General features: G+C 40.4%; 2 protein-coding genes across 10 annotated transcripts in view; one reads left to right on the forward strand and one right to left on the reverse strand.

The window, feature by feature from the left end:
* Ect2l (epithelial cell transforming 2 like) overlaps window positions 1–4,980 on the forward strand; it is a 66,246-nt gene extending 61,266 nt beyond the window's left edge. For 3 of the 4 annotated variants that reach the window (XM_040728371.1, XM_040728372.1, XM_040728374.1), the window contains 4 exons: window positions 149–214; window positions 1,482–1,570; window positions 3,473–3,645; window positions 4,657–4,980. In XM_040728371.1, the coding sequence (XP_040584305.1) occupies window positions 149–214; window positions 1,482–1,570; window positions 3,473–3,645; window positions 4,657–4,781 (453 nt within the window). In that variant the 3' untranslated portion in view covers window positions 4,782–4,980. The remainder of the gene's footprint in view (window positions 1–148; window positions 215–1,481; window positions 1,571–3,472; window positions 3,646–4,656) is intronic. The other variant, XM_040728373.1, reaches the window with a different exon arrangement.
* Window positions 4,981–8,358: 3,378 nt separating this feature from the next.
* Window positions 8,359–24,063, reverse strand: part of Reps1 (RALBP1 associated Eps domain containing 1) — a 64,300-nt gene continuing 48,595 nt past the window's right edge. For 4 of the 6 annotated variants that reach the window (XM_013110227.3, XM_005065847.4, XM_013110226.3 and 1 more), the window contains 10 exons: window positions 18,768–18,855; window positions 17,685–17,786; window positions 15,591–15,663; window positions 14,264–14,382; window positions 13,032–13,096; window positions 12,175–12,360; window positions 10,945–11,040; window positions 10,440–10,588; window positions 9,658–9,763; window positions 8,359–8,630 (listed from right to left, as the gene is read on the reverse strand). In XM_013110227.3, coding sequence (XP_012965681.1) covers window positions 8,562–8,630; window positions 9,658–9,763; window positions 10,440–10,588; window positions 10,945–11,040; window positions 12,175–12,360; window positions 13,032–13,096; window positions 14,264–14,382; window positions 15,591–15,663; window positions 17,685–17,786; window positions 18,768–18,855 — 1,053 coding nt within the window. In that variant the 3' untranslated portion in view covers window positions 8,359–8,561. The remainder of the gene's footprint in view (window positions 8,631–9,657; window positions 9,764–10,439; window positions 10,589–10,944; window positions 11,041–12,174; window positions 12,361–13,031; window positions 13,097–14,263; window positions 14,383–15,590; window positions 15,664–17,684; window positions 17,787–18,767; window positions 18,856–24,063) is intronic. The other 2 variants (XM_005065848.4, XM_005065846.4) reach the window with 1 other exon arrangement.

Consider the following 24,063-nt stretch of genomic DNA (forward strand, 5'->3'; position numbering starts at 1 on the left):
ACTTTTTTCCTAAATAGCCTTGTTTACTTGTCTTTGTTATTAAAATATTGGGCCTAGAGAATTGATATTTTTATTAAAGTATCAAGCCCTTTACTAGGTGCCACAAAATAATGTCATGATCTTTGCCTAATATAACCTTGTATTCTAGATAAAGGAAAACATCAAAATGAGAGAGCAGCTATCCGATGTACAGACAACCATCTCAGGATGCCCTGTATGTATGCTGATGTTTCTGCTGCATCTCATACTCCTGAGTATAACCTTGTCACTGCCAAAGAGACATACAGATCCTGAGGCAGCTAAATGTGGGATGCTGTTACTGCTAAGCACCGCAAGCTTCCATGTAACACATTCTTGTTACCTGAATTAGAAAATGCAGTATGTGAGTTGGGCCCTATCCCATGTTTGGTTTCTTCCAAAGCTATAGTTCCTTGTTTGGTGGTACTCTGATCATGACAACTCGTAAGCTGAGCATGGTCATGTGTTCTATACGTGATCTCTGTCTGACTGATAAAAGCCTTTGGTGCAAGATTCAACACACTGAAGACATCCACACACTGGAACTCTTTAACCTTATCTATCACTTGTAATCTCTTCTATTTGCCTTTATCTTCTGACTCCCCTATCACCTAAGGTGCCTACTATACCTACTCTCCATTCTTTAATAATGCAGCCTCTTGCCATTACTCTTTGAACATAAGCTTTCTTCTCTGAAACTGCCTGCCTTCCCTACTTCACTGGATAAGTGCTACTAGCCCTTTCAAAATGAGGAGCTATGGAGATAATCAGCAGGAAAAAGCTCCTGCTCCAAAGGCATGGGGACATGCGTCCAAATCTTCAGCACTCACATAAAAAGCCAGGCAGGTCACAGGCAGACACCTGTAACTCCACCATGTACGAGCTTTGACTTGTTTTCTGGTATCTAACATTCAGCAGGAGCTTCATATAGATAATGAAAGAATTAATTGGAGACACTTTTACTTGGTCAAATTGGAGAAGCAGGAGAGTGTAGTTTTGTTAAAACTATCTTTGTGTCTTAGTAAAGAAAGAGAAGTATGGTTGGTTGGACTACAAAAGTATGATTCTTAGAACTCACAGGACTTCACTTTTGGGTCTCTGTGCCCTCTTAGAAGGCACCTCATGGCCAGAATAATGCATGGACCTACTTCTTAATCTTACTAATTCATTTGCCTCTTTTTAACAGTTCCTTTTACTCCCTCCCTAACTTTGGTTTTTTTTTTTTGACAGTAGGAAAAGTATATACAAAGAAAATACCTCAGCTTTAAAAAACCGATGGCCTCAAATATTGTTTTCCTCGTCAGTTTGGTTTGCTAAAGGAAGCTTGTATTATAGAGAAAAGACAGACCTTTCTGCAACCACACTAAGTTTTAGTCAACATCTGTATGCTGTGGGATGTAGAACAGTAATTACTGCACTAGTGGGATTTCAAATAATCATGCACCCTACTTTTTATTTTACAGACTCTATCAGAAGTAAACAGATACCTGATTAGGATCCAAGATGTAGTTCAACTTCATTGCTGTGATGAGACAATGGACTTCTCTTTAAGGTGAGCAGTTATTAGTCAAAGCTGTGAACGCCTTGAAAGCAGTAATTGTCTTGCTCATTGTTCACCCCTGGCATTTAGTACCATGCTTGACCTTGTATGCAGTCAAGAGAACCTTTGCACTGAATCAAAATCACACGCATATGCCTCTAGGTGTTGTATGAGACTTTATCATTTCGTTTGTATTCTGATGGCTCCCTGGTAGAATGAGTAAACAGTGTCTGCCAAGCCTAAAAGTTCCATAGTAGACCTCAAGGTTGGTAAGTTTCCTAATGAATTCATATCCAAGTATTGTGGGAGCTCACACCAGTATTCTACTAAAAAGTGAGAGGATCATTTTATTATCCTTAGATAGCTGTTCAAATTAACACTGAAAATGACTTTACCATATTTACTTTGCATAAGGCTCAGAGATGTGTAGGAACAGATGGAAAGATGCCAAGGTTTATAAATTAGTCTTCCTGTTGCTCTTTTAGAACACGAATGGACAAGTTTTTCTATGAAGTCCGAAGAGTAAATATTTAGGATTTCCTGGCCACATGAGGTTTATGGCAATGACCTTTCATGTTGCAGCACAAAGACAGCCACACAGCACAACTGTACTCTATTCATAAATAGCACCATTATATAAATGAACAGCTGTGGCTATGTGCCAATAAAACTTTATTTACAAAAGAATTTCCTGATATCTGCTTTAGAAAATGGTCAATGTTTTCAGTATTGAGGGCAAAGACAAATTATTCAACACACAGCAAACAAATGGAAAAGAGGCTCTTTTATTCCAATGACTATTTCAGAAGACATCTATAGGTGTCAGGGCAGTGGGTAGATACTTCCTTTCACCTCCATCTCCACCTGGCTAGAACTTGAATGAAAATCAAAGGCCATGAGAAGACCTGAGTTTGATCCCCAGAACTGACAGTGGAAGAACTAACCCCTGTAAGTGGTCCTCTGACTTCCCCACCCCTCCTCCTGAACAAGTAATTCAATGTAAACAAAAAGAGAAAAATCAAATCACTGGTGAGTGTCTTGCCTCACTGACTTAGCATTTTTGTTTTTAATTGCTGTTGGCTGGCAGCAATGGGTAAGACCTTGAATAGTGGGAAGAGGCTGGCTCTGACCCCGCAAGTCTAAAGAAGCTGGCCGGGAGACATGCTAGCTGATCCAGGCTGGGTTACTCCATCTTTATATATTGGCTTCTTGAACGGTCTTCATTTCTTTGTAACTACTGGCAGTGTGTTACCTTAATTTTGGTTTGAGAAACTGTCCACTATGTTTGAAGAAAACTTTTGCTGGCTATGGAATTATATGTAGGTTGCTGGGGTTTTCTTTCTTTCATTATTTTCACATTATTTTCTTTGTGCTTGGTTAGTTTTGAGAAGTCAAATGAAGTTCTTATCCTTGTCCCTCTAGATTTTTGTTGTTCTTTGTAGTCAAGTTTGAGGGTTTTTTTTTATTTCCTTATTTCTGTTTTATGTGCACTGGTGTTTATGTACATTTTGGGTGTTGGGTTCTCTGAAACTGGAGTTACTGACAGTTGTGAGCTGCCATGTGGGTACTGGGAATTGAAGTCAGTATCTGGAAGAACAGTCAGTGCTCTTAACCACTGAGCCATCTCTCCAGCCCCTTTGAGTTTCTTATCGAGTGGTGTATTATGCCTATGTGTAGAGATTTATTCTGTTTTTAGAGCTTTCTGGAACTGTGGTTTGCACGTATTCATGGGGTATATACAGATGAGTCTGGTGTAAGGAGGGCATAAAGGTATTGGATCTGTTGGAGCTGCAATCACAAGCTGTGATTTAGCCATGGTGTGGGTGCCGGGGATTGAACTCACATCCTCTGGAACAACCACAGTTGTTCAACAAGGAGCATACCCATGAAAATAGCTCATCTCCACTCTAACAGGCTCTACGAACAGACCCGAGACCTCAGCCTCTTCCTCTTCAGTGATGTACTGCTTGTTACCAGTCGGGGCACATCTCACCCTCCGTTTGAAAGGACTTCTAAAACAACCTACCAGTTCATTGCATCTGTGGCCCTTCCCAGCATGCTCATAGAAGACATTCCAGACTCCAAATGTATGCATTTTCTTTCATGAGAAAAACCATCTCATACCAAACTCATTAACTAAATTGGCATCTAGTTAGTTCCTCTATAAAAGAGCATTTGCAAAGTGTGCTTAGTAAGTACACAGTGATTTACAACTCCAATAGAAATAGCACATCATAAAAGAATGAAACTTAAGCCAGTTGGGCTTATTGTTAACATTGCATACGGCAACTCCTCTATTTGGCAGGCTTCATAGGATTTGTTTCTTCCTGCATTTCTGTTAGCACAGGTAACTAGAAGGTAACATTTCTCACTTCAATACCTTCCCTGAGTGTGGACAGGGCCTCAGCTTAAAGCAGGAGCCAAGACCTTATTGAAGTTTTTGACTTTCGAGTCTCACTAACCCTTTAACCACTGAGTACGGTTAGAATGGAAACATGCTTCTTTTCTTTAGTTCCCTCCTACTGCAATTGCCAGCTGTGCTTACACAAGAGCACGGACACCCAGCTAAGACTATAGTTGCCTGTGTCATTCACACCAACACGACTTGAGGTCTAGTTTTCACGGATTCCAGTTCTTTCTAGAGGCACTGAAACAAGGGATTAAAGGGCTTCACATTAGCTATCATCTGGCCTTTTAAATAACTGACAATTATAAAGATAGGAATTTTGATGATGTTTCAGTTTTGTTTAGAAGACAATTTTCTAAACTCTGTGCTCACTTTGAATCCTTGATTGTAGGCTTTAAAAAATCTAAGACTATCTAGTCAAATCTTGAACTTAAAACATTTTTGATAATTGCCTGGTAAGATTAAACATTAATGTAGCATCACTGCAGAACTGCTTGGCTGTAAAGAAAACCTTGCCATATCACTGATGAACACAGAGGACATTACATTTAAGTGAAATAAACTAAGCAGGGGAAAAAGATGTTCCTTAATCAGGCAATGATGACAATTATGTAACTATAAATAGTCAAAATCAGTAAGTGGTATACTTTCAATAGATGAAAAGAATAATGTACCTCAAATGTTTTCACAGATGTCAAGAATGCATTCATTCTTCAAGGCCCAAAACGTGAATGGATCTGTGCTACTGAGGTGGCAGATGATAAGCTCCTTTGGTTGTCTGTACTGCAAACTGCAGTTAGAAGCAGTATGAAGTGAGACAAGATTCAGACAGACACGAGGGTCCTGGGAAGTCCTAGCATTTTCTGCTCCAGCTCATCTGGACAGCACATAGCACCAGTCATGGAGGGTGAGGGGATGGAAGAGCTAGGAGCGCCTCTGAGTTCCTTCCAACTTTCAAAATGTATGGTTAAGCTTTTAAGAATGCAGAAGAACAAGTCTAAAATTTTGAACCACATCTTTTGGTAGCTACTGCTCATGGGCATTATTTAAAACAATTTGACATGATGAGTAATGAGAAAAAACATGTTGGTTTTAAAAAAAAACGAGTAATGAAAAATCAGAATGAATAATGTTTATTTCATGAACATTCTAGAAAAATACTTGGATTTGTTTGTGACTCACCAATCAATATCAACTTTTCCATGAAGTAATTAATGGTTTTAAGGGTATGCCTTAGAAATATAAATGGCAGCTTTCTTGAGCACGTGTCAAATAATGTGAATGTGCCCCTTCAAAAAGCATTAGCATATGACATTTCAAAGAACTAAAACATTTGGTGGGTTTTGTTTCTTTGTTTTCTACAATTCTTACTTTTTGCTTTAAGACAAAATTCTTATGTTTTCCAAATAACCTTAAAACATTTTAACTATAATATTAGAAATTTAGTAGTGGGAGAATCTGATTTTTAAATAACAAAAATTAATGACTGGGACTGGAGATACAGCTCATTGGTTAAGAGCACTGGCTCTTCTTCCAGAGAATCCAGATTCAATTCCCGGAGCCCACATGGCAGATTGTAACCTGTAACTCCAGTTCTAGGGAAACTGATACTCTCTGGCCTCCATGGGTGCTAGGTATGGATGCAGTGCACAGAGATACATCCAGGCAAAACACACATACTCATAAAAATTCAAATAATCTGCAAAAATTAATGGAAATTGTTGCCATTCAGACTCAGAGCCCAGAGACTCCTGAACTAGAAATGGGCCTGAATGCCTCCTCCCGAAGAACTAGCTTTTGACCCACCCAGAAGATGGCATGTAAGCATCCAAAGGAGGGAAGCAACCAACAGTCCTACCTAGCTATGATGTCTATGAAATACAATGACCAGCATGGCAAGATAACCCAAGAGTGCAGCTGTGCATGCATACTGGGGGTCGCCAACAGCTCTCTAATTGGACATAAGGCCATCTCAACTGGAATGAAACTATGCCTGGTAATGGAAAGGTAGCCAACTACTCAGGGTTAGTGAAGTCATGGATCTTGGAGAATCTGCAACCACCACTTTACTAAACCAGCATAATCCCTAACAACATTCTAAATATTTGTCCTTTTAGTCACCAATAAGTGTGGTCCTTATCCCTCAATAAGGAAACCTTTCTTTGCAACAGACAGAATCATTGCAGAAAACCACAACCAATCAAATAGCAGATCTATGGAACCCAGTCCCAAAGGATTCATCTACGAAACATCCTCAGAACTAAGGGTCAGGGAACACTGTGGAAGGCCGGGGTTATACGAGCCAGAGGATGTCCTAGTAATGCCAGAAGCTACACCCATAGAGACTCACCAACACGATGACTACTTAAACATGAGCTGAACAAGGATAGCTACAACAGAAACGACAACGAGGATGGGCAAAGATCATCAGATCTCAACCCTATACAAAGAACTATAGACAACCATGGTGCAGAGAGCGGGAGAAATACCTCCTCAGGGAAGATAATGACTGATACCCAACAGCAACTGGTCAGCCCTGAAAACACGCATACAAATAACATTCACAGATTGAGCAGACTGTATTTAGGAATATGAAAAAAAGGAGTCATGAATTTGAAAGAGAGTAAGGATATAATCTCAAAAACTAAAAGTAGCAGCCAGGTATAGTGGTGCACACCTTTAATCTCAACACTTCAGATGTAGAAGCAGGAAGATCTCTGTGAGTTTGAGGCCAGCCTGGTCTACATAGAGTTCCAGGACAGCCAGGGATACAGAGGCCCTGTCTTAAAATAAATGAGCAAGTAAACAAATAAAAAGTGGAAATCTAACAAAAAAAAAGTGCCTGAAATGAAATTTAGCTGAGTGAAAATGAATTCTTTTTGCATCGTTAAATGATTGGTGAAAGTATGTATTAATTGGGATTATGTTATTTTTTGTTTTGTAACGTGTTATGGTAATTAAATCCATTGGTATATTGTAGGATTGTGAACTCAGGATACTTAAATATATTTTAATACTGAAATGATGTAATTCTTAGAAGTTTAAATTCTGGCTAAAACATATAGAAATTAAATATTATGCTTTCTTATTTGTGTAAAAATTATACTCAGCTGTGTGGTATTGGTGTACACCTTTAATTCCAGCACTCAGAAAGGGAGAGGCAGGTGGATCTCTGTGAGTTCAAGGCCACTTGGTCTACAGAGCAAGTTCCAGGACAGCCAAGGCTACACAGAAAACCCTCTCAAAAAACCACACACAATAAATTAGAAAGATTCTGTTATGAATGGATCAGTAAAGTTAAGTCATAAAGTAACCTTTAAAGGTGACGACTCTTGGTAGTTAGTAATGAATGCAAACTAATACATAGTACCCAGAAATATCTATCCTGACAGGGGAGGGCACATCCTAGAGACTTTACTAGCAACACTATATGGAAAAAAGTGATAATGTAGTTGAGGATAACCTAGAAATCCGAAGTAACTAGTTCTCATGTGAACTGATACCCTTAGAAATTTACAACCATTACTTGAAAATGCTATCTGTGAAGCTTTTGTATGTGCTTAGAGGTAGAAGTCAGAGGACAGCCTGCGTGTCAGTTTGCAGGCATCTCCACATTTTTTAAAAGACTGGGTCTTTCACTGGCCAGAGAACCCGAGGAACCTGTCTGTCTGTCCTCTCAGTGCTGGGATTACAAGCATAAAACCATTCCTGGCATTAAAAAATTCAAAACAGAGTTCTGAGTTGAATTCTCAGGTTCTCTTCCTTGCAAGGTTAGCACTCACCACTGAAGTAGGACCCTAACCCTGCCAGATCTCAAGTAGAGTCAGTACTTCAGTCACGCACAGAGCAGGAATGTGTTCAATGGCTTTCCCCACTCCTCATGTAGTGTTTTCAGCCTTTTCATTCACCGTGAGGGGACAATGAAGAAAGACTTCTCTTTATAGTTAGTAAGCTCACAGCACTCCTGTTGAATTAAACCCTTACATAAACACACACAAAAATAACAAGTCATGGGTGAAACTGGTCAAGAAAAACATAAACCCTGACCCTGAGTTGGCATGTCAAACAAGCTTCAAGTACTACATGATTTCCTGACTAATGCCGAGTAAGGCCTTGAAGAAGAAAGGGAAGTATTCTCTGAGAAACACACCAGGCTCTTGAATCAAATACAGAGTAGGAAGCTCATCTTAAACCCTTTGTAGAATAGAAAAACGCTGAGAGTTTGAAATCGTTTTCCTTTTACAAATATTTCTGAGTTTGTGCTTGAGGAAAAGACCATTCTGTAAATCCAGTCATGGTGAGGTTTGGCCACATATCACGAGGGGACTGTATGACTGCTATCTGATGTTATGGCATAGGAAGGGTGAGTCATGCCAACAAACACAAAGTATCCTCCAGAAAAAGTCCTCCTGACCCTTTTATTGTTGAAATTAAAAAATAAAAGATACTTAAATACAATGGTGAACATATAGGGCAAAACAGAATCATAAAATTTAATGATCAATTAAGCAGTGAGCTGAATGTTTGGGTTTCCAAATAGGCTCTGAACCCAAAACTGCTTAAAAATGGGCATGTTCACAGTTAACGGCAATTGGCTTAGAGGTGAGAGAATGGTCGGAGTTGTTCCAGTTGAACTTCCAGGGAAATTCTCTCCTCAAGAACATCCTGAAAAAGACGTAAAGTCCAAGTCATGTTGAAAGTAGACAAAAATCTGACACTAGTTCTGCTTCATACTAACAATTGCATTTGTCAAGAGAAAGCAACAGAGATTAATATTTTAAAATAGTCCACTTTAGAAGGTAATTTGTACATTCATAATAGGAAAACAAGATCCTACTAATTCAAAGCCATTTCTGGTGACAGAATCAGGTAGCAAAATGCTTTTAGGTTAATTGTGACAAAAGCCAGTGATTATAGCAAATGGTATTACTGCACAAATTGAATAAAGCCTTAATTAACTATACATGAATTTATTAACATGAATTCTTTCCTCTGGTGATGGTATCTGATCTAGATCTCATTGTGAATTTCAGTTTTAAAAAAAGATTTATTCTTCATTCAGAATCTTAAAAACTATTATTATTAATAGTGAGTGAGCAAAAATGCCACAGCGTGTATGTGGAGGTTGGCGAACTTCTGGAAGTCAGGTCTCTGCTCCCACCATTGTTGCAGGGATAGAGCGGAGGTGACCAGGCTTGCAGGGCAGTGCTCTCACTCACTGGCCCATGAAACATTACTTTGACTTAAGGCTCATCTTTTTTCACATGCAGACAGTTTAAACTTTTCCACTCTGTCTTAGACTGGTTTAAGTTTGCATTACTCAATCTGACTTCCCTCTGGTCAAAGGAGAAACTGGTAATAGCCCAACTGCCCTCACGGAGCACAGAGCCACATATGGACTCTTGGAGGTACTCAAGTCCACTCTCCTTCTCAAAGTTTCTTCGTGGAAGTTAACAATGTTACAGGGATAGTGATATCTTACATATACAGGGTAAGACAATGTGTACCAGAACTGTGGTAAGAGATTCCTTTTAGTATTAGAAGAGTCGACAGTGTACACACTTTAGCTACACACTTTTCTTCTGCTTCAGGAAAGTTTCACAGACTGACAAGAGCTATTGGATCAGTCCCAGTTCCCCCCAAACTGAGATGCCTCGCATGCACGGAACTTAGGGTGCAGAAGTGACACTACCTTTAATTGCTGCTGCAATTCACTATTCAATCTGGCCAGAACGGTGTTGGTTTCCTTATTGCGTCTAATCGATGCCTGGATAGCCTTTTTATCTTTCCCCACAGATCTGAGAAGACACAGGGACGAAGACACCTTCATTTCTTTCCCATCTTTAACCCTTTTTTCCCACTGACTTCTAAGCAGAGAAGAAGGGACAACTTCTCCCTTCTCAACAGGGCTCAACTTCACTTGCTGTTCCAATGATAACTGGGAATCTGTAAGTTACAGAAGCCCAAGACCATAGCTGATATTAAGTACTGTGATTATTCTGTTGGAGTCATGGAGTGTCACAGTCTGGACCAGGACTTGTAGATCTTTCTATAAACAGCCAGACAATGAATGGTTTCGGCTTTGTGGGTCATACTGTTCCTGCTATGTGTCTCTGTCTCGTCCTCTTTTCTCAGAAGTGCAAAAGATGGGCTGGCAAGAAGGCCCAGATGTAAGGGCACCTGTCACACAGGCATGATAACCCAGTCTGTACCATGGAACCCACATGGAAGAAAATCCAATTCCCACATGGTCTTCTGACCTCCATGTGCACGCTCTCCTCCACCATGTGCGTCCTGGGTTTGAACTCAGGTTGCCAGGTGGCAAGCACTTTTACCCACAGCCTTTTCACTGGCCAAGAAAGCTCTCTGAGACCTTCTGCTTAACCAAAGAATGGATCTGTTTCTTTCTGGCTGGTGTTTCTGGCTGTGTTTTGTTGTTAGTAATTACATGTACTGCGGAGGGACTTGGATTACCTGGGAATAGAAGGCTGTGATGCAAGGACAGCCGCTAAGACACCCGTCTTCTGTGTGTGCTCATCCACATCTGGACGTAACTCATCTTCTGACTTTAGTCTTCTTCGAACAGGCTTAGGTGGTGGAGCCAGAGGTGTGGTGCCTTTGCTCTAAAAGACAAGAGAAATAAATGAGCATTCTTAGTGACATTCATGCTTAATTAGCATTCTGCTCACACCGATGGCCTTTTTAAAGGCACTGCTGTTAAAAAAGAAGGTTACTTGTCTCATTTTAAAACACTTTCTGTATCTGTGGCAACAGTTAAGGAAAAACAGGAACGAATGCTTATCACCATGCAGCCCAGGCCGGAGCTCATGACCCCCTTGCCTCCCTGACTTGCCTCGGCCTCCCTGACTGGGTTCAAGACGCACAGCAACTGCACCAGGCTTAGACAACTTTATTCCAAAGCATTTTGGCAGTCCCCTTACACACAAAACTGTCCACAGTATAAAAAGACTTTGCATACCACATTGGCAGGAACACTAGCAGCTGTCTTTTCCTCGATTTTACCGTCTGCTTGGGCAATCCGAAGAGAGGTTGCGGGGTCAGAAGCTTTTTCAGTCTAGAGATGAATATAGTATCGAGTTACTATATAATTATATGTAACAAAGCACAGAACCATGTAACAAAGATGTTAAGAGCTGTTCATACTGACAGGAAATCTGAAGTGAGGATAAGCCACACTGAGAAAACTTGGCCAAATGACTTTCTCTAGCACTGAAGTTGAAAAACAAGACCTGAGAGCAGAGACGCTGCCAAGGGCACTGACTGTGGTTGGTGCTTCAAGGCACTTGATACTGGGTGTGCGTGCGTGTGTGCGTGCGTGTGACACACCCATCCAAGCAAATGAATGACAGTCTCCTGTGCACATCTGCCTCTGCCCTCATGTCGACACCACCTTCCTAGACACAGTCCATGTCCCTAATGAGCCTGGTGTGAGTGAGACTCATGAAGTCTTAGGCTACGGCAGCGTTAACATGGACTGTTACTCCTGTTAGATATGCAACAGTTGGAGCAATCAGAATGCAGAGGTCAGTACTACTTTTCTCCTGCCAACTCCACATACATATTTTCTTTTTCTTTTTTTTCCGAGACAGGGTTTCTCTGTGGCTTTGGAGGCTGTCCTGGAACTAGCTCTTGTAGACCATGTTGGTCTCGAACTCACAGAGATCTGCCTGCCTCTGCCTCTCAAGTGTTGGGATTAAAGGCGTGAGCCACAACCGCCTGGCCACATATATATTTTCAATGATTTAAATCAGATTCCTGACCACTAAAACTAGTCTCCAAGAAGAGCCTAAGTTTAGACATGTGTTTTCGGGAGTGTGGTGTGTATGTGTGTGTGTGGGGGGGGGCGTTGGTACAGCTATGGTAAACACAGCTGCTTATCCTAGGGAGGTCTTTATCAAATCCTACAACTAGAGCAGTGCTAACCAGGGCCAGGGGTGTGTGCTTCACACCACACAATCCCTGGCCCTGACCCCTGAATCTTACTAAATATCATAGCGCAAGTATCAGTCGTTAAAGGCCAATAAAGTATCTGAGAAGCATGGATCTAGGGAATGCATATCCTCCAAGAGGCAGCAGCAGGTGTTTGATTCACTTAGGCCTCTGCTAATTTAATCTGCTTTTTCAAGAGTACTCCTTGTAGCATATGGGAAGAGACTGTCCCAAATTAGGTGAACTCCAGAAAACTCACTGGCAAGATCTCAGGATGTTTGTCAGCTTCACTGTCTTGTTCTTCTGTTACATTTGATGCAGCAAATACTTCAAATTGGCTGAAATCTGCGAAATTTGGTTGTTCTGGTATCTGCTGAGGTGAGGTACTAGTGTGAGTTATTAGACCATCGGCATCCACTGGCCGATGCACTGAGGGACCAGGTGCCTGTACAATGGGTTAGAACACAGGAACATGCATTTTATTAGCATCCCCAGTGTCACCGTGTTCCTCTTCATATTGTAACACTTTACAGCGAATCCCAGATACATATGCACACAGTCCATCAGTCGTATTGAACTTGGCTTTCTCTCAATAAGATGTCAGTCTCTCTCTGTCTGTCTGTCTGTTTATCTCATATGCATGCCTCTGTGGGTGCCACTCTTTTTCTTTGGAATGCCCTTTCTGCAGCAAGTACCTCTTATCTTCCCGGTCTTAATTCCTTCATTTCATTTGTATCTTCTCAATATGCTCTTTAACTTTACAAGCCACCAAGGCTGTCCTAACTATTCTATAAATAGTCTACTGCAGCACTTCAATTCTGACCTAGAAGGGATGCAAATGTCCAGGGAGATACAGTGGATTCTGTCTATGAGTCAGGGCTGGACCCAGGACATCATCAGATATTTCTGTCTCCCAACCCACTATCCTTCTGCTAAACCCGTTAAGACAGCATTATTTGTTTCTTAGTAATCCAAATTACTGGAATCCTTAGCTTCCAAGAATACTTCCTGTGCTAACCTTACAGATAATACTAAATAGAATGAGTTGTCTAAGGCACAAACTGATCCTGAAGATGGCATCAACTGCCATTTTTAACAAGAACACAGGAGAATTACCTGTGAGGGCTGAGGTCTTGGAGGCACTGCAGGAGGGTGGGCAACTACTCCAGCCTGTTGCTGTCCTGTGTGGATATGCAAATCTCTAGTGATTATATAATTGCTTTACTGGAGAAGCAACAGATGAATGTGACCACATGATAAGACAGTTCTAAGAGCACTTGATAACTTTCCAAGGGGCTGAGGTTGTAGCTCAGTGGTAGAGCAGTTGCCTAGCATGCTTCAGGCTCCGGGTTTGACCATGGTTCATGGTGTCTCATACCTATAATTCCAGAACTTGGGAAGCAGAGGCAAGGGGATGAGAAGCTAGTTCAAAGTTAACCTTGGCTACACAGTGAGTTTGAGGCCAGCTAGGGCTACATGAGAACGTCTTAAAACAAAACCCAACCCGAAAGCTCTACATTTGACCTAATGGTCCAAAGTCATGGTCTTTCTTCAGACCTAATTTCTCGTCTCTTCCACTATATGGGGGACTGTTGTCAAGTTCCTGCTATTTATTTTCTAAACAGTAACCTGTTCTTGGTTTTCTTCTCTATTTTTCTGATTGTTCTCTAGCTAGTAGATGAAAGCCTTTAAAACTTTAACTTAAAATTATAATCTCTGTGTAAAAAATTCTCAGTCTTTCCACTTTTCTGGCTTACAGGTCCAATAGTTTGCTGACTGCTTACACTTTTCCTCATGACAATCTTTTATCATAAAGATTAAAACACCATTTCTGTCTTAGCTTTTCTATTTCAATTGCTGTAGCTGCAACACTGCCGGTTATATAAACATCAAAATCCTGGAGTCGTGGCTCTCCTCTGTTGTCCTCAACCACACCCCTATCACTGATAGAAGCACATCTTTAAAATTTCCCGTGGTATCTGTCAAGTTCCATCATTATTATTTGTACTCAAACACACCTTAGTCATTAGGAAAACAACAATCTCTCCACTTAAAAATGTCTTTGTTTTATTTTATTTATTTTTTAAGGCACAGTTTCTCTGTGTATCCCTGGCTGTCCTGGAACTAGCTCTTTGGACCAGGCTGTCCTTGAACTCAGAGATCCACCTGCCTCTGCCTCCTGAATGCTGGGATCTTTTGACATCTTGAATTCACATTTTTCTTAAATGTAAAAAAATAAGATATATTAAGAGAAACAAAAAGTATCTTGGACTGATTTAAAACAATGTATATTAATATTAATATTAACATGTATTAATGCATATTATGATTCCCTGGCTCCTCCCTACCTGTGGTAACTGCAAAGGTCCGATTCATATCTAGGGATGATGATCTAGAATGAGAGGGCTGTGGCCTTGGAGGGGGAGGTGGTGGTGCAGTGTTATCAGGTGACGTTCCTGAATGAGACCTGCAAAAGCCATCCATCACAATTGGTTATGTTAATAGTGGAGCTCCATCCCTTTTAAGCATTCAAACTTGACTGAATCATCAAAGACCTTATTAGAGTGACACTTTCAAAGCAGTACTTATGAAGGTATCTACACAACTAATAAGAGCAGCATTATCTATTCTGTGTTGGAAACAAATGGTTACTTAATGTGCCAAATAATTTGTTATAAAGTCATAAACAAGCTTGGTAAAAATTGGAAGTTACTGTCAACATGATTTTACCAACACAGACCACAAATCTCTTGTGATGTTTTCCATTCTACTAAAGGTAAAAGGAGCCTGGAAAGCTATTTTCAAAAGCAAGAACCTCTACATGGTTACATGTTTACTTTTTAACAGCTGGAATGTAAGAAGCTGGGGCAGGATCTGGCTACACTATGACATGCTCATGGGTGTCACATACTACCCCACTTTAGAGGTGACTATACTAAAGTTCAATTAACTCATGAGATTCTTCTTTGGGGACCAAAGTCTTTTATTCAGAAAAGGCTCTCCATGGTTCTGGCAAACAGATCTTCACATACAGCGATAAAAAGAACAAACAAACTCCAAAATAGCTGAGAACTCTACAAAACACAGGAGAACTTCATATACCAAAGAAAGGAAAGGAACAGTCTTTTGACTTCTAAGTTCCTTGGAAAACTTGGGAGTGGAGGTGCTCATCGTTCTCTCCAGTAGGCATGTTTCAACACATGAAGTATTAGAAGTGAAGGATGCGTCTATCCTGTATGTCTGAGCGAATGGTAAGGTCCATGCAAACAAACCTCCACCATCATCCTTTGCTTATTATCCATGTGTTGTTTGCGCCTGTAAGGCTGCAGAGTGAGCAAGCAGCTCCCATCTGGACATGATCTGGGTGTTTACAACAATGTTCTGGAGGTACTTGCCATAAAGTCATATGCTTATAACTCACTGTTCTACTGACACAAAGGGTTGCCTTAACATCTACTGCTAACAAATTATGAGCTCTTTTTAGACCATTCATAAAACACAAACACAAAATAATGCTAACAATAAGGGTTCCCTTTTATTTTTTAACAGGTAGAACCAAAATATTTGTCTTTTACATAAACTAATAGGTATTTAACAGATTTCAGAGAGCAAATAATTCGGGCTTGGTCCTAAGTGCATGGGGAGATCTCAACACAGTTTGATATAAACACTGACCTTTGACGAGTTACATTGCTCCCAATTTGCTCTGGGTCAGAAGGGAAAGAGTCGGAGCTACTGTACCCATCTGCTGGTAAATAAATGTCCTGGTTAATAATACTCATTTCTTTGTTTTTTATTCTCTCTACCACAAATATAAGCAACAGATTGCTTCACTGCTTTGAAATCAGAGACATTCACAGGCTGCTAAATAGGCTAACATCATTCCAGTGTTGCCAACTATAAAAATCAAATACATCAGCCAGGTGGTGGTGGCACACGCCTTTAATCCCAGCACTAGGGAGGCAGAGGCAGGCGGATCTCTCTGAGTTCGAGGCCGGGCTGGACCGACAGCCTCCAAAACAATACAGAGAAACCCTGTCCGTAAAAACCAAAACAAACAAACAAAAAAAAATCAAATACATCATGCATAGGTATATAGTAGACAGAACAAGTTACAATCTACATAAATATCTAATGAAACAGAAATATTCAAAATAAATCATAAAAGCACATATATATTACAATTCCCTCTTATATAAAAACATAAGTATAAGGCTGAATATTTCTTTTATGAAATGCTTTGGGCCCCAAATGCTTCTGGTTTCCATTTTCTCTTTTTCCATATTTAATGCATTTGCATAGACATTTGAGACATGGAAAAGAGAGCCAAGTATAAACACATACCCATCCATGTCCCCTATCTACCATCATGTACACAGCCAGATTCATAATGTGCCTTTGGTTTTACTGCTATCTGTCTAAGAGTTCAGGTGATGCGATTTTGCTACTCAAAAGGTTGCGGATGCTGACACATTTCCTATTCGGGATTTTGGGATTGCTCTTGCTCATTCTGTATTACAGATTCACAAAATATGATTTAAACTAGACAATAAAATGTTTAACTGTATATTAAGAATGTGAATGATTTTCTTATTTTTATAGTATTATCTGTAGTGTAGTAATAAACAGCTACTTTCAAATAAAAGATTAGAAATAGTCTACGAAAAGCAAGCTCCTTTTACCTGGGCATGGTGGCACTGTGCCCAGATAGGAGGAGCTTTCTTTGCTGCTGCGGTCCTCCTGCTCTCTCTCAGCTGCAGAGGCCACCCTCGACTCCTTTCCCCTGTGCTACCCCATACAGGTAAGCAAACCTCCAGTATTTTCCTAGAGTTACAAATCTGAATGCTTCTCACTTCCTGTGCCACTCCCATTCCAGTGCGAGCCACCAAGCTCCTGGAACTGGGTTATCACAGCTGTCTATCTCCTACGTTAGCACTTGCCTACTCTTGGTCTGGTACTGGAACAGGCAGGTAAGTCTTTCTAAAGAGAAGGCAGGTGTCCTGTCAATGCCTCGGTGGGAAACTTTCTACCGACTTTTCAGGCCATTCAATAAGAGTGAAAATGTCACAATCTCTCCTACTCTTCTCTCCCTTGCTGCCTCTGCTTCGCTCACGGGTTCCATTCCAGGCACTGCCTGCTCTTCTGCAGGCCCAGCTTCCTGCCTGAGGTTGCACACTGGCTGCTGCCTGTGTTTTAGTCATCTTTCCTACAAGTCACAGAGCTGTCACTCAGCTCCTTCAAATTTTAAGTCAAATGTTATCTTCTAATAAAGCTTTCTTTGTTCTCCTCATTTAAAATACCACTCTTATTTCCCTTTCCAGCTTTGAAGTTCTATCCATGGAGTCACTTTCTTTTCATCTAAGGGTCCCCCATCCCACCCACCCTGACCTCCCTTATAAACTCAATACAGATGGAGACTTGCCCTCTTCTGTTTACTGCTAAATCCCCACTCCCTAGATCAGAACCTGGTACACAGCCAATTATCATGGCCGCATGGATGAATATATACCCAATGTTTTGTGAGAAACTGGGGAAGGGCCAATGGAACAAACAGGGCATGGAGGCAAACAGGTAGCCTGCCCTGAAGTAGATGACAATGACAGGGGTCATGTATTCACACACGGGGCGGCAGGTTTTGAAACATTACTGTCCCCTATTTTATGCAGCGAACACAGTGTTAATAAACAAATAAATAAATACTTCAAATCTCCAGACTCTAAATTTACTTAGTGAACTCAAATGTGAGATATGATTCTATTTTTCACTTACCTACAGTATTTCCAGAAGGAAATTTTACTGATGAATTGATTTTATTTTCTTCAGAAAGGTCAGATGTTTTCACAAGTAACGGACTTGTGGGATTAGTGTGATCTGGTAGAGAATTAAAAGGTAACAATGCAAGAGACAGACATTTACATTGATAAAATTCATAAGAGATCACATTACAATGTGAACTAGTATTGCAAAAAGTGTCACAAGGCAACATAGTCTTATTAATAATATAATATAAACTTGCTTATGGAAAATTTTGTTATCTTCCACAATATAACATAATTCATTTATCTGCATTTTTACTTGGTTAACTTTATCCCTGTAGCACAGATAACAAGCTACCCAACGTCTGGGCTGTAAATGCTATTAGTGCTGATTTATACAGACGATACATTTTCCTGAGAACCCTTTACTAGGCCAGGCATGGCGCTGCACACCTGTCACTGAAGCACTTGGGAGGCTGAGGGAGGAAGATCAAGGGTCTGGGGCCAGCTGGAGTCACATAGTGAGAACCCGCATGGTGGTTACCACCATCTGTGACTCCAGTTCCTGGGCATCCAATGGCCTCTTCTGACCTCTCCAGTTACCAAGCACACAATGTTGCATACGCATACAAGGAAAATACTCATACATATAAAATAAAATAAATCTAAACAACAACAAAAACAGACTAAGGTCATTTCAAATGGCCTTATTTATTTTGTAAAATTTCCCCTGAACATCCCCATTTTAAAGCTTTATATGGTAAATAATTCCGTTTTTAAAACTGGCACATGTTTAATAATGCAGCTCTGGGGGCACACAGAATTGTAGAAAAGTACTTGGTTAAAAGAAAAATAAGCAATTACTAGTCAGTGTGGTGAAGCGTGTCTTTACTCCAGTACTCTAGAGGAAGAGGCAAGTGGATCTCTGTGAATTCAGGGATAGCCTGGTCTACAGAGAGAATTCCAGGATACACAGACCCTGTCTCAAAAAACAAACTGAAAAAGGTCACTTATGAAAGAAACCCCACCCTTGGGGACAATCCCTCCTGTGCTCTAGCAGCGAGCGGAGCTAGACCGGCCTGGTGGCCCTCCTTACCACTGCCGGCTCTCTTCAGCTCCAGCTCCTGCATGTGGATTTTGCTTGGAGTCATGCGAATGGGAACTGGGTGGACAATAGCAGTATCCTAGAGACAAACGAAGTAAACATGGAATTTGCATTAGGAATCATGAGACCCTGAAGACTAACAACACAGAAAGCTCCTGCACAGCTCATTCACAGTAATGCAAACACAACATCTTTAAAAATTAAAAACTCAATTTAAAAAATCAAGTTTACATGCTGAATAATTTGATTCCATAATGTACTTTTAAATTGAATGATTAAAGAATTTCATGACATTTGCTTATTAAAAACATGTTCAAAACAATATATGAAAACAAACTGCAACGATCTGATGAGATTTCATAAATGTTAACCTCCGAGGTAAATTAAAATATTTCATGGGAACTCAAAAGCTCAGACTGAAAATTGTTTTTACTAAACTGCTTAAGAAAATTTTGCTTTTTTTAAACCTACAAAACAAAAATAACTAGAACTCTGTACTGCAATTGTAGGTATGATAAACGCTTCCTATCCATTAAGGAATACACTACTTTAGAGAAGAAAGACGCCGCCCCCCACTAACATGCCAGGATATTATGATCACCATACATCAAATCTGAGCCTCTGGACAGGCAATTTCAGAGGAGTAAAGTGGTTGACAGTGCTGACTTCTGAAAGGAAGGAAAGAGGAAAGGCCAAGAAAAGAGGATGACGACAAAGGAAACATCTCAGAGCCAGGAGGGAGGCAGAGAGGCACCCCAGGAGAGAGGCCAGCTCTGCTGCAGACCCTCTGGGGAATGCAAGAAGCAGATCACACACCCAGCTCCAGAGCAGCTCAGTCAATGGGAGGGCGTGGCTCCTCACTCCTATGCTTCCCATGCTATTCTTGTGTGCTGTCTTTACGAACCTAAGCTCCTTATAGGTGAGTATCTAGCAATGTAGTACAGTGTAGTATGGGCACTGACCTTCAGTGTACCCTGGACACTGTTCCGGAGATAAAACTGAATGAACAGTAAACCCATGAGGGAAAAATGACACACCAGCATGTGCCTTTTATTCTACAGGCCATTGGCTTACTATCATTGTCTAAACTTAAACAATTAGCAACAAATTTGTCATAGCTATTACACAGACAAAATCATTGAGAGTAATTTCCTGTTCCTATCCCAATGAGAATTTAACCAGGATTCATGTAAATAACCAGTAAACCTGAACAACTATATCCCTACGCCTCTAAAATTATAGTTAAAAAAAAAATCAACATTATACACGGGTGACAGTTCTGATTTCTCTTACATTCTCAAAAATATTTAAAATAATACATTTAAGACACTGCCATATTTATGATTATAAAAATGTGGCTTTATTGGTAGCATTTTAGTTTAAAATTTTTTATAGTCCCAGAATTTTCATTCTTGCTAACCTGGTAGGTGCTGGTGGCTTCTCGCTGAATTTAGCTGTATTCTTTGATGATTTGAACATGTTTGTACTTCTTTCTTATAGTCTCTCTATGTACAAATCTTTTATATTGGCTCCTTAATGATACAGCTTTTAAACATAGACTTTATATCGTTTTTTCAGTGGGTGATTAATATACTTAGTATTCTTTGTATTTTGTTTTTAGTCTAATTAACTATTAAAAGTTTGTACCTGTGAAGCTTTTGCAAAATATAAATTTCCCTGTTCCAAATTTGGACATTTACACATGACACCATCTCCAAGGTTTGTAAATGTATCCCTTCTGCACAGACTGTTGCCTGGACACAAAATTTTCAATACACTCACTGAATGAGATTTTTAATTGTATGGTTCTAATCCTTGGTATTTTAATTGCTAAAGTTGGGTGAATTTATTTCCCTCTAAAGTGATTTTTCCATTTTATCCTTATTTGTATAATCTTTTGATTCACTTTTAAAGACTTTTTTATTTTTAATTGTGTATTGTGGTGGTTTGAAGGAGAATGGTCCCATAGGCTCATATGTTTGAATACTTAGTGCTGTGCCTTTGTTCCACCATGGACTATAACTCCTAGAACTGTAAGCCCAATTAAATTCTTTTTTCACCAGTTGCCTTGCTCATGGTGCTTTGTCACAGCAATAAAAAAGCAACTCATCTTGTGTAGGAACCTGTATGCACATGCAGGTGCCCATCGAAGGCCAGAGGCTTAACCTGAATGCCAGAAACCAAATTCCAATCCTCTGCAAGAGCAGAATGTGCTCTTAACTACTGAACCTTCTCTCTAGCACCCTTCATATATTCTTGAGTTATGAGGTAAAACATTAAATTTGTTGTATCTTTCAAATGGATACAATTTCATTGCCTTTTAATAAAATAAAACAAAACAAAAAACAAACCATAGTCTCACCATGTAGTTCTGACTGGTCTTTAATTCCCATATCCCTAGGACACTAAAGGTGTGAACCACTTTGCCTAGCTAATTTTATTACATATTTTTATTTACAAACAAAATACACATAAAAAAATCTAAGTCTTAATTTCCCAAAAGGCATGCTTAGTCTGTACCAACCAATCAGCTTTCAATAGCACATTGTGCTTGAACAACTCCTGGCTACTGGTGACCTGTAAAGTTTTTAGTCCAGTGGCTTATGTTGCTCACAGAAGACAAGAAAATACTGATGAGCCCGACATGGATGTCCAGGCCTCTGACCTCAGAGAAATACATTATTCACTGTTTGTGGCTTACACAGCTAGACAGGAAGCATTCACTTTAATAAGTAAATGAAAAATCATGAATGTCTACAAAGGTCATACTTTCTCTCTGCTCTTATCCACTGTCTCCAAACCAAAAAAGACAAACCCCACAAAAACCCATTATACCACCACTAAAACACTGGGAGCAGGCAGGCTCTGCCCACTTTCTTCTACCTACTCAAAACCACCGAAGAACCACTTCCAATTGCACATCTGTATCACAGACCTGGGTGCCTACTTAATAGAATTCAGAACTTTTTATACTGTCATAATTAAGCTCACCTCTCCTTATTTTCTACATGCCCAGCATCCTGTTACTCCCTCCTACCTAACCCAACCAACTTTCCACTCTAGGGCTACGAGCGCATCGGCTCTGTGACCATCACTTCTTCGCGTTGTTGGCGGAGCCTTCTGGCCCAGTTGTCCTTCTTTGCCTACCTCATCCTGGCTCTTGGTGCTAGCTCCCAGTTGACAACCAATTGAGGCTGAGCTCCTCAGCCTGGCCACTGAGAAGTTTCCATTTGGATTCAACTCCATTCTTTAACCCCAGGCCTCCCCAACACATATGTGTACCATATGCTATCACTATGCAGACCTTCTCTCTACTCCAAAGGCCTTTGTCTACTTTACCAACACCCACTCTCAATTAGGACACAGGGAATCAATTACAGGACCTCTAGCATGCAGCCTGTCCACTTTTCTTAACTTCTGTCTTTCTCTTTTTCTTTCAGCTACTGGCCAGAGCCTGGGCATCCCTGACACTGAGTGGAAAATTCTATGAAATCTGCTCCCCTCCTGCCATGCAGTTGCCTGCCAGTCTCCACTGAACCTGCCTGCTTTCTAGATTCTAACTTAAGAATGAGGCTTTCCTCTTCCTCATCTCTATCTCCCTCTTCCTGACAGCTGCCAAGAATCACAGTAATGTTTCTCAACCTGTGGGTTGTGACCCATTTGGGGATTGAATAACCCATTCACAGGGGTCATATATCAGATATCCTGCATAGCAAATACTTTCATTATGATTTATAACTAGCAAAATTACAGCTATGAGCAGCAATGAAAATAATTTTATGGTTGGGGTCATCAGAACATGAAGAGATGTATCCCTTTTATTTTTATTTTTTTTGTTTTTGTTTTACGAGACAGGGTTTTTCTCTGTATTGTTTTGGAGGCTGTCGGTCCAGCCCCGCTCGAACTCACAGAGATCCACCTGCCTCTGCCTCCCGAGTGCTGGGATTAAAGGCTGAGCCACCACGGCCCAGCTGAAGAGATGTATTAAAGGAAGGTTGAGGACCACCGAGTTACAGCTTGCTTTGTCCTGTTGTTTTCCTCTTAAACGCTAATAAAAGGGTTCTTGAGCTTAAAAACAAAGAAGATTCATCATACAAATACCATATCTTCTTTTGTCCAAAACTTCCCTGAACACCCTGGGTTGAGCTAGCCAATCCTTTCTCTGCCTATAGCTCTGCCCAGCTATATGTCATCATAATGATCACAATTAGCATTATCCTGATCATTAGCTAACAATAATTGAACTGCTTTGCCTAAGATTGAAATCTTGCTTCTGGCATCTTTTATTTCTGTAGAGTATCACAGAAGGGGTGCTACCAAATCAGCTGACTTGGCTGGACTAACAGGTGACCTACCTAGCCCTTTTAATATGCTGAGCTGCTCAGCTCCATGCACTCAGGACCAGGCATAAATCAGGACAAAGACTAGTGCGTTACACTCGTCCTCAGTCTAGAATGTCCTTCGTGTGTTGATCACACTCACCCTAGCACACATTCTACTGGAAGCTACTAATTACCCAACAAATCATTCAAGAAAAGAGAACAAGTTTATGGAAATGAGTGCATCAGAACTTCAGTTTCACTAGAACTGTGAAACAGCTACGGAGGGTACAGGGTGACACTGTGTAACAGGTGTCAAGTGCCAGTAAACCTGGCTGAGCTTTCACAGACCTTTACTCAGCAACTGACTATTGTTTTTGCTGCTCCCTTCACCCCTATGGTGATTCTGCTGAATATGCCCTGATTCACTAACTGCAACCCTCGTTTATACAAATCTCCCAGAGGGTCACTTGAGAGTGTGGCTAAGGCTGTAGTCCATGGACAGGCAGCATTCAGCCATTAAATGATGTGTAAGGCACTAATATGAGAAGACACAATTAACTGAAAGTAGGTGTTTTCCTAACTCAGAACCTAAAGTAAGGATGGGAAGAGGCTGGAGAACAAAGATTTAAATTTACTACCACAGAAACACTATAGGTATTTGATCCTAAGTATTTAATAGTATCACCCGTATTTGGCCAATTTCAGAAGTCTAAATACAAGTTTAAAATCTCAATGACCCATGTCTTATTTTCTCAAAGTCTTGTGTTTTACAGACAGTGATGGAAAGTACTGAACTATGTAAGAAGTTTGGGTTTTTTTCCTGATTTTTTTTTTTTTTAGACAGATTCTCTCTATGTAGCCTAGGATTGGTCTCAACCTCCCAAGTGCTAGAATTACATACTCTGCTGAATTATAGAGTTTGTAACACCAGAGTTGGCACACATAAATCTGGACTTTATTTCTAA

The sequence above is a fragment of the Mesocricetus auratus genome, unplaced genomic scaffold (assembly GCF_017639785.1).
Source record: "Mesocricetus auratus isolate SY011 unplaced genomic scaffold, BCM_Maur_2.0 Super-Scaffold_100018, whole genome shotgun sequence".
In the NCBI taxonomy this organism is placed as follows: domain Eukaryota; kingdom Metazoa; phylum Chordata; class Mammalia; order Rodentia; family Cricetidae; genus Mesocricetus; species Mesocricetus auratus.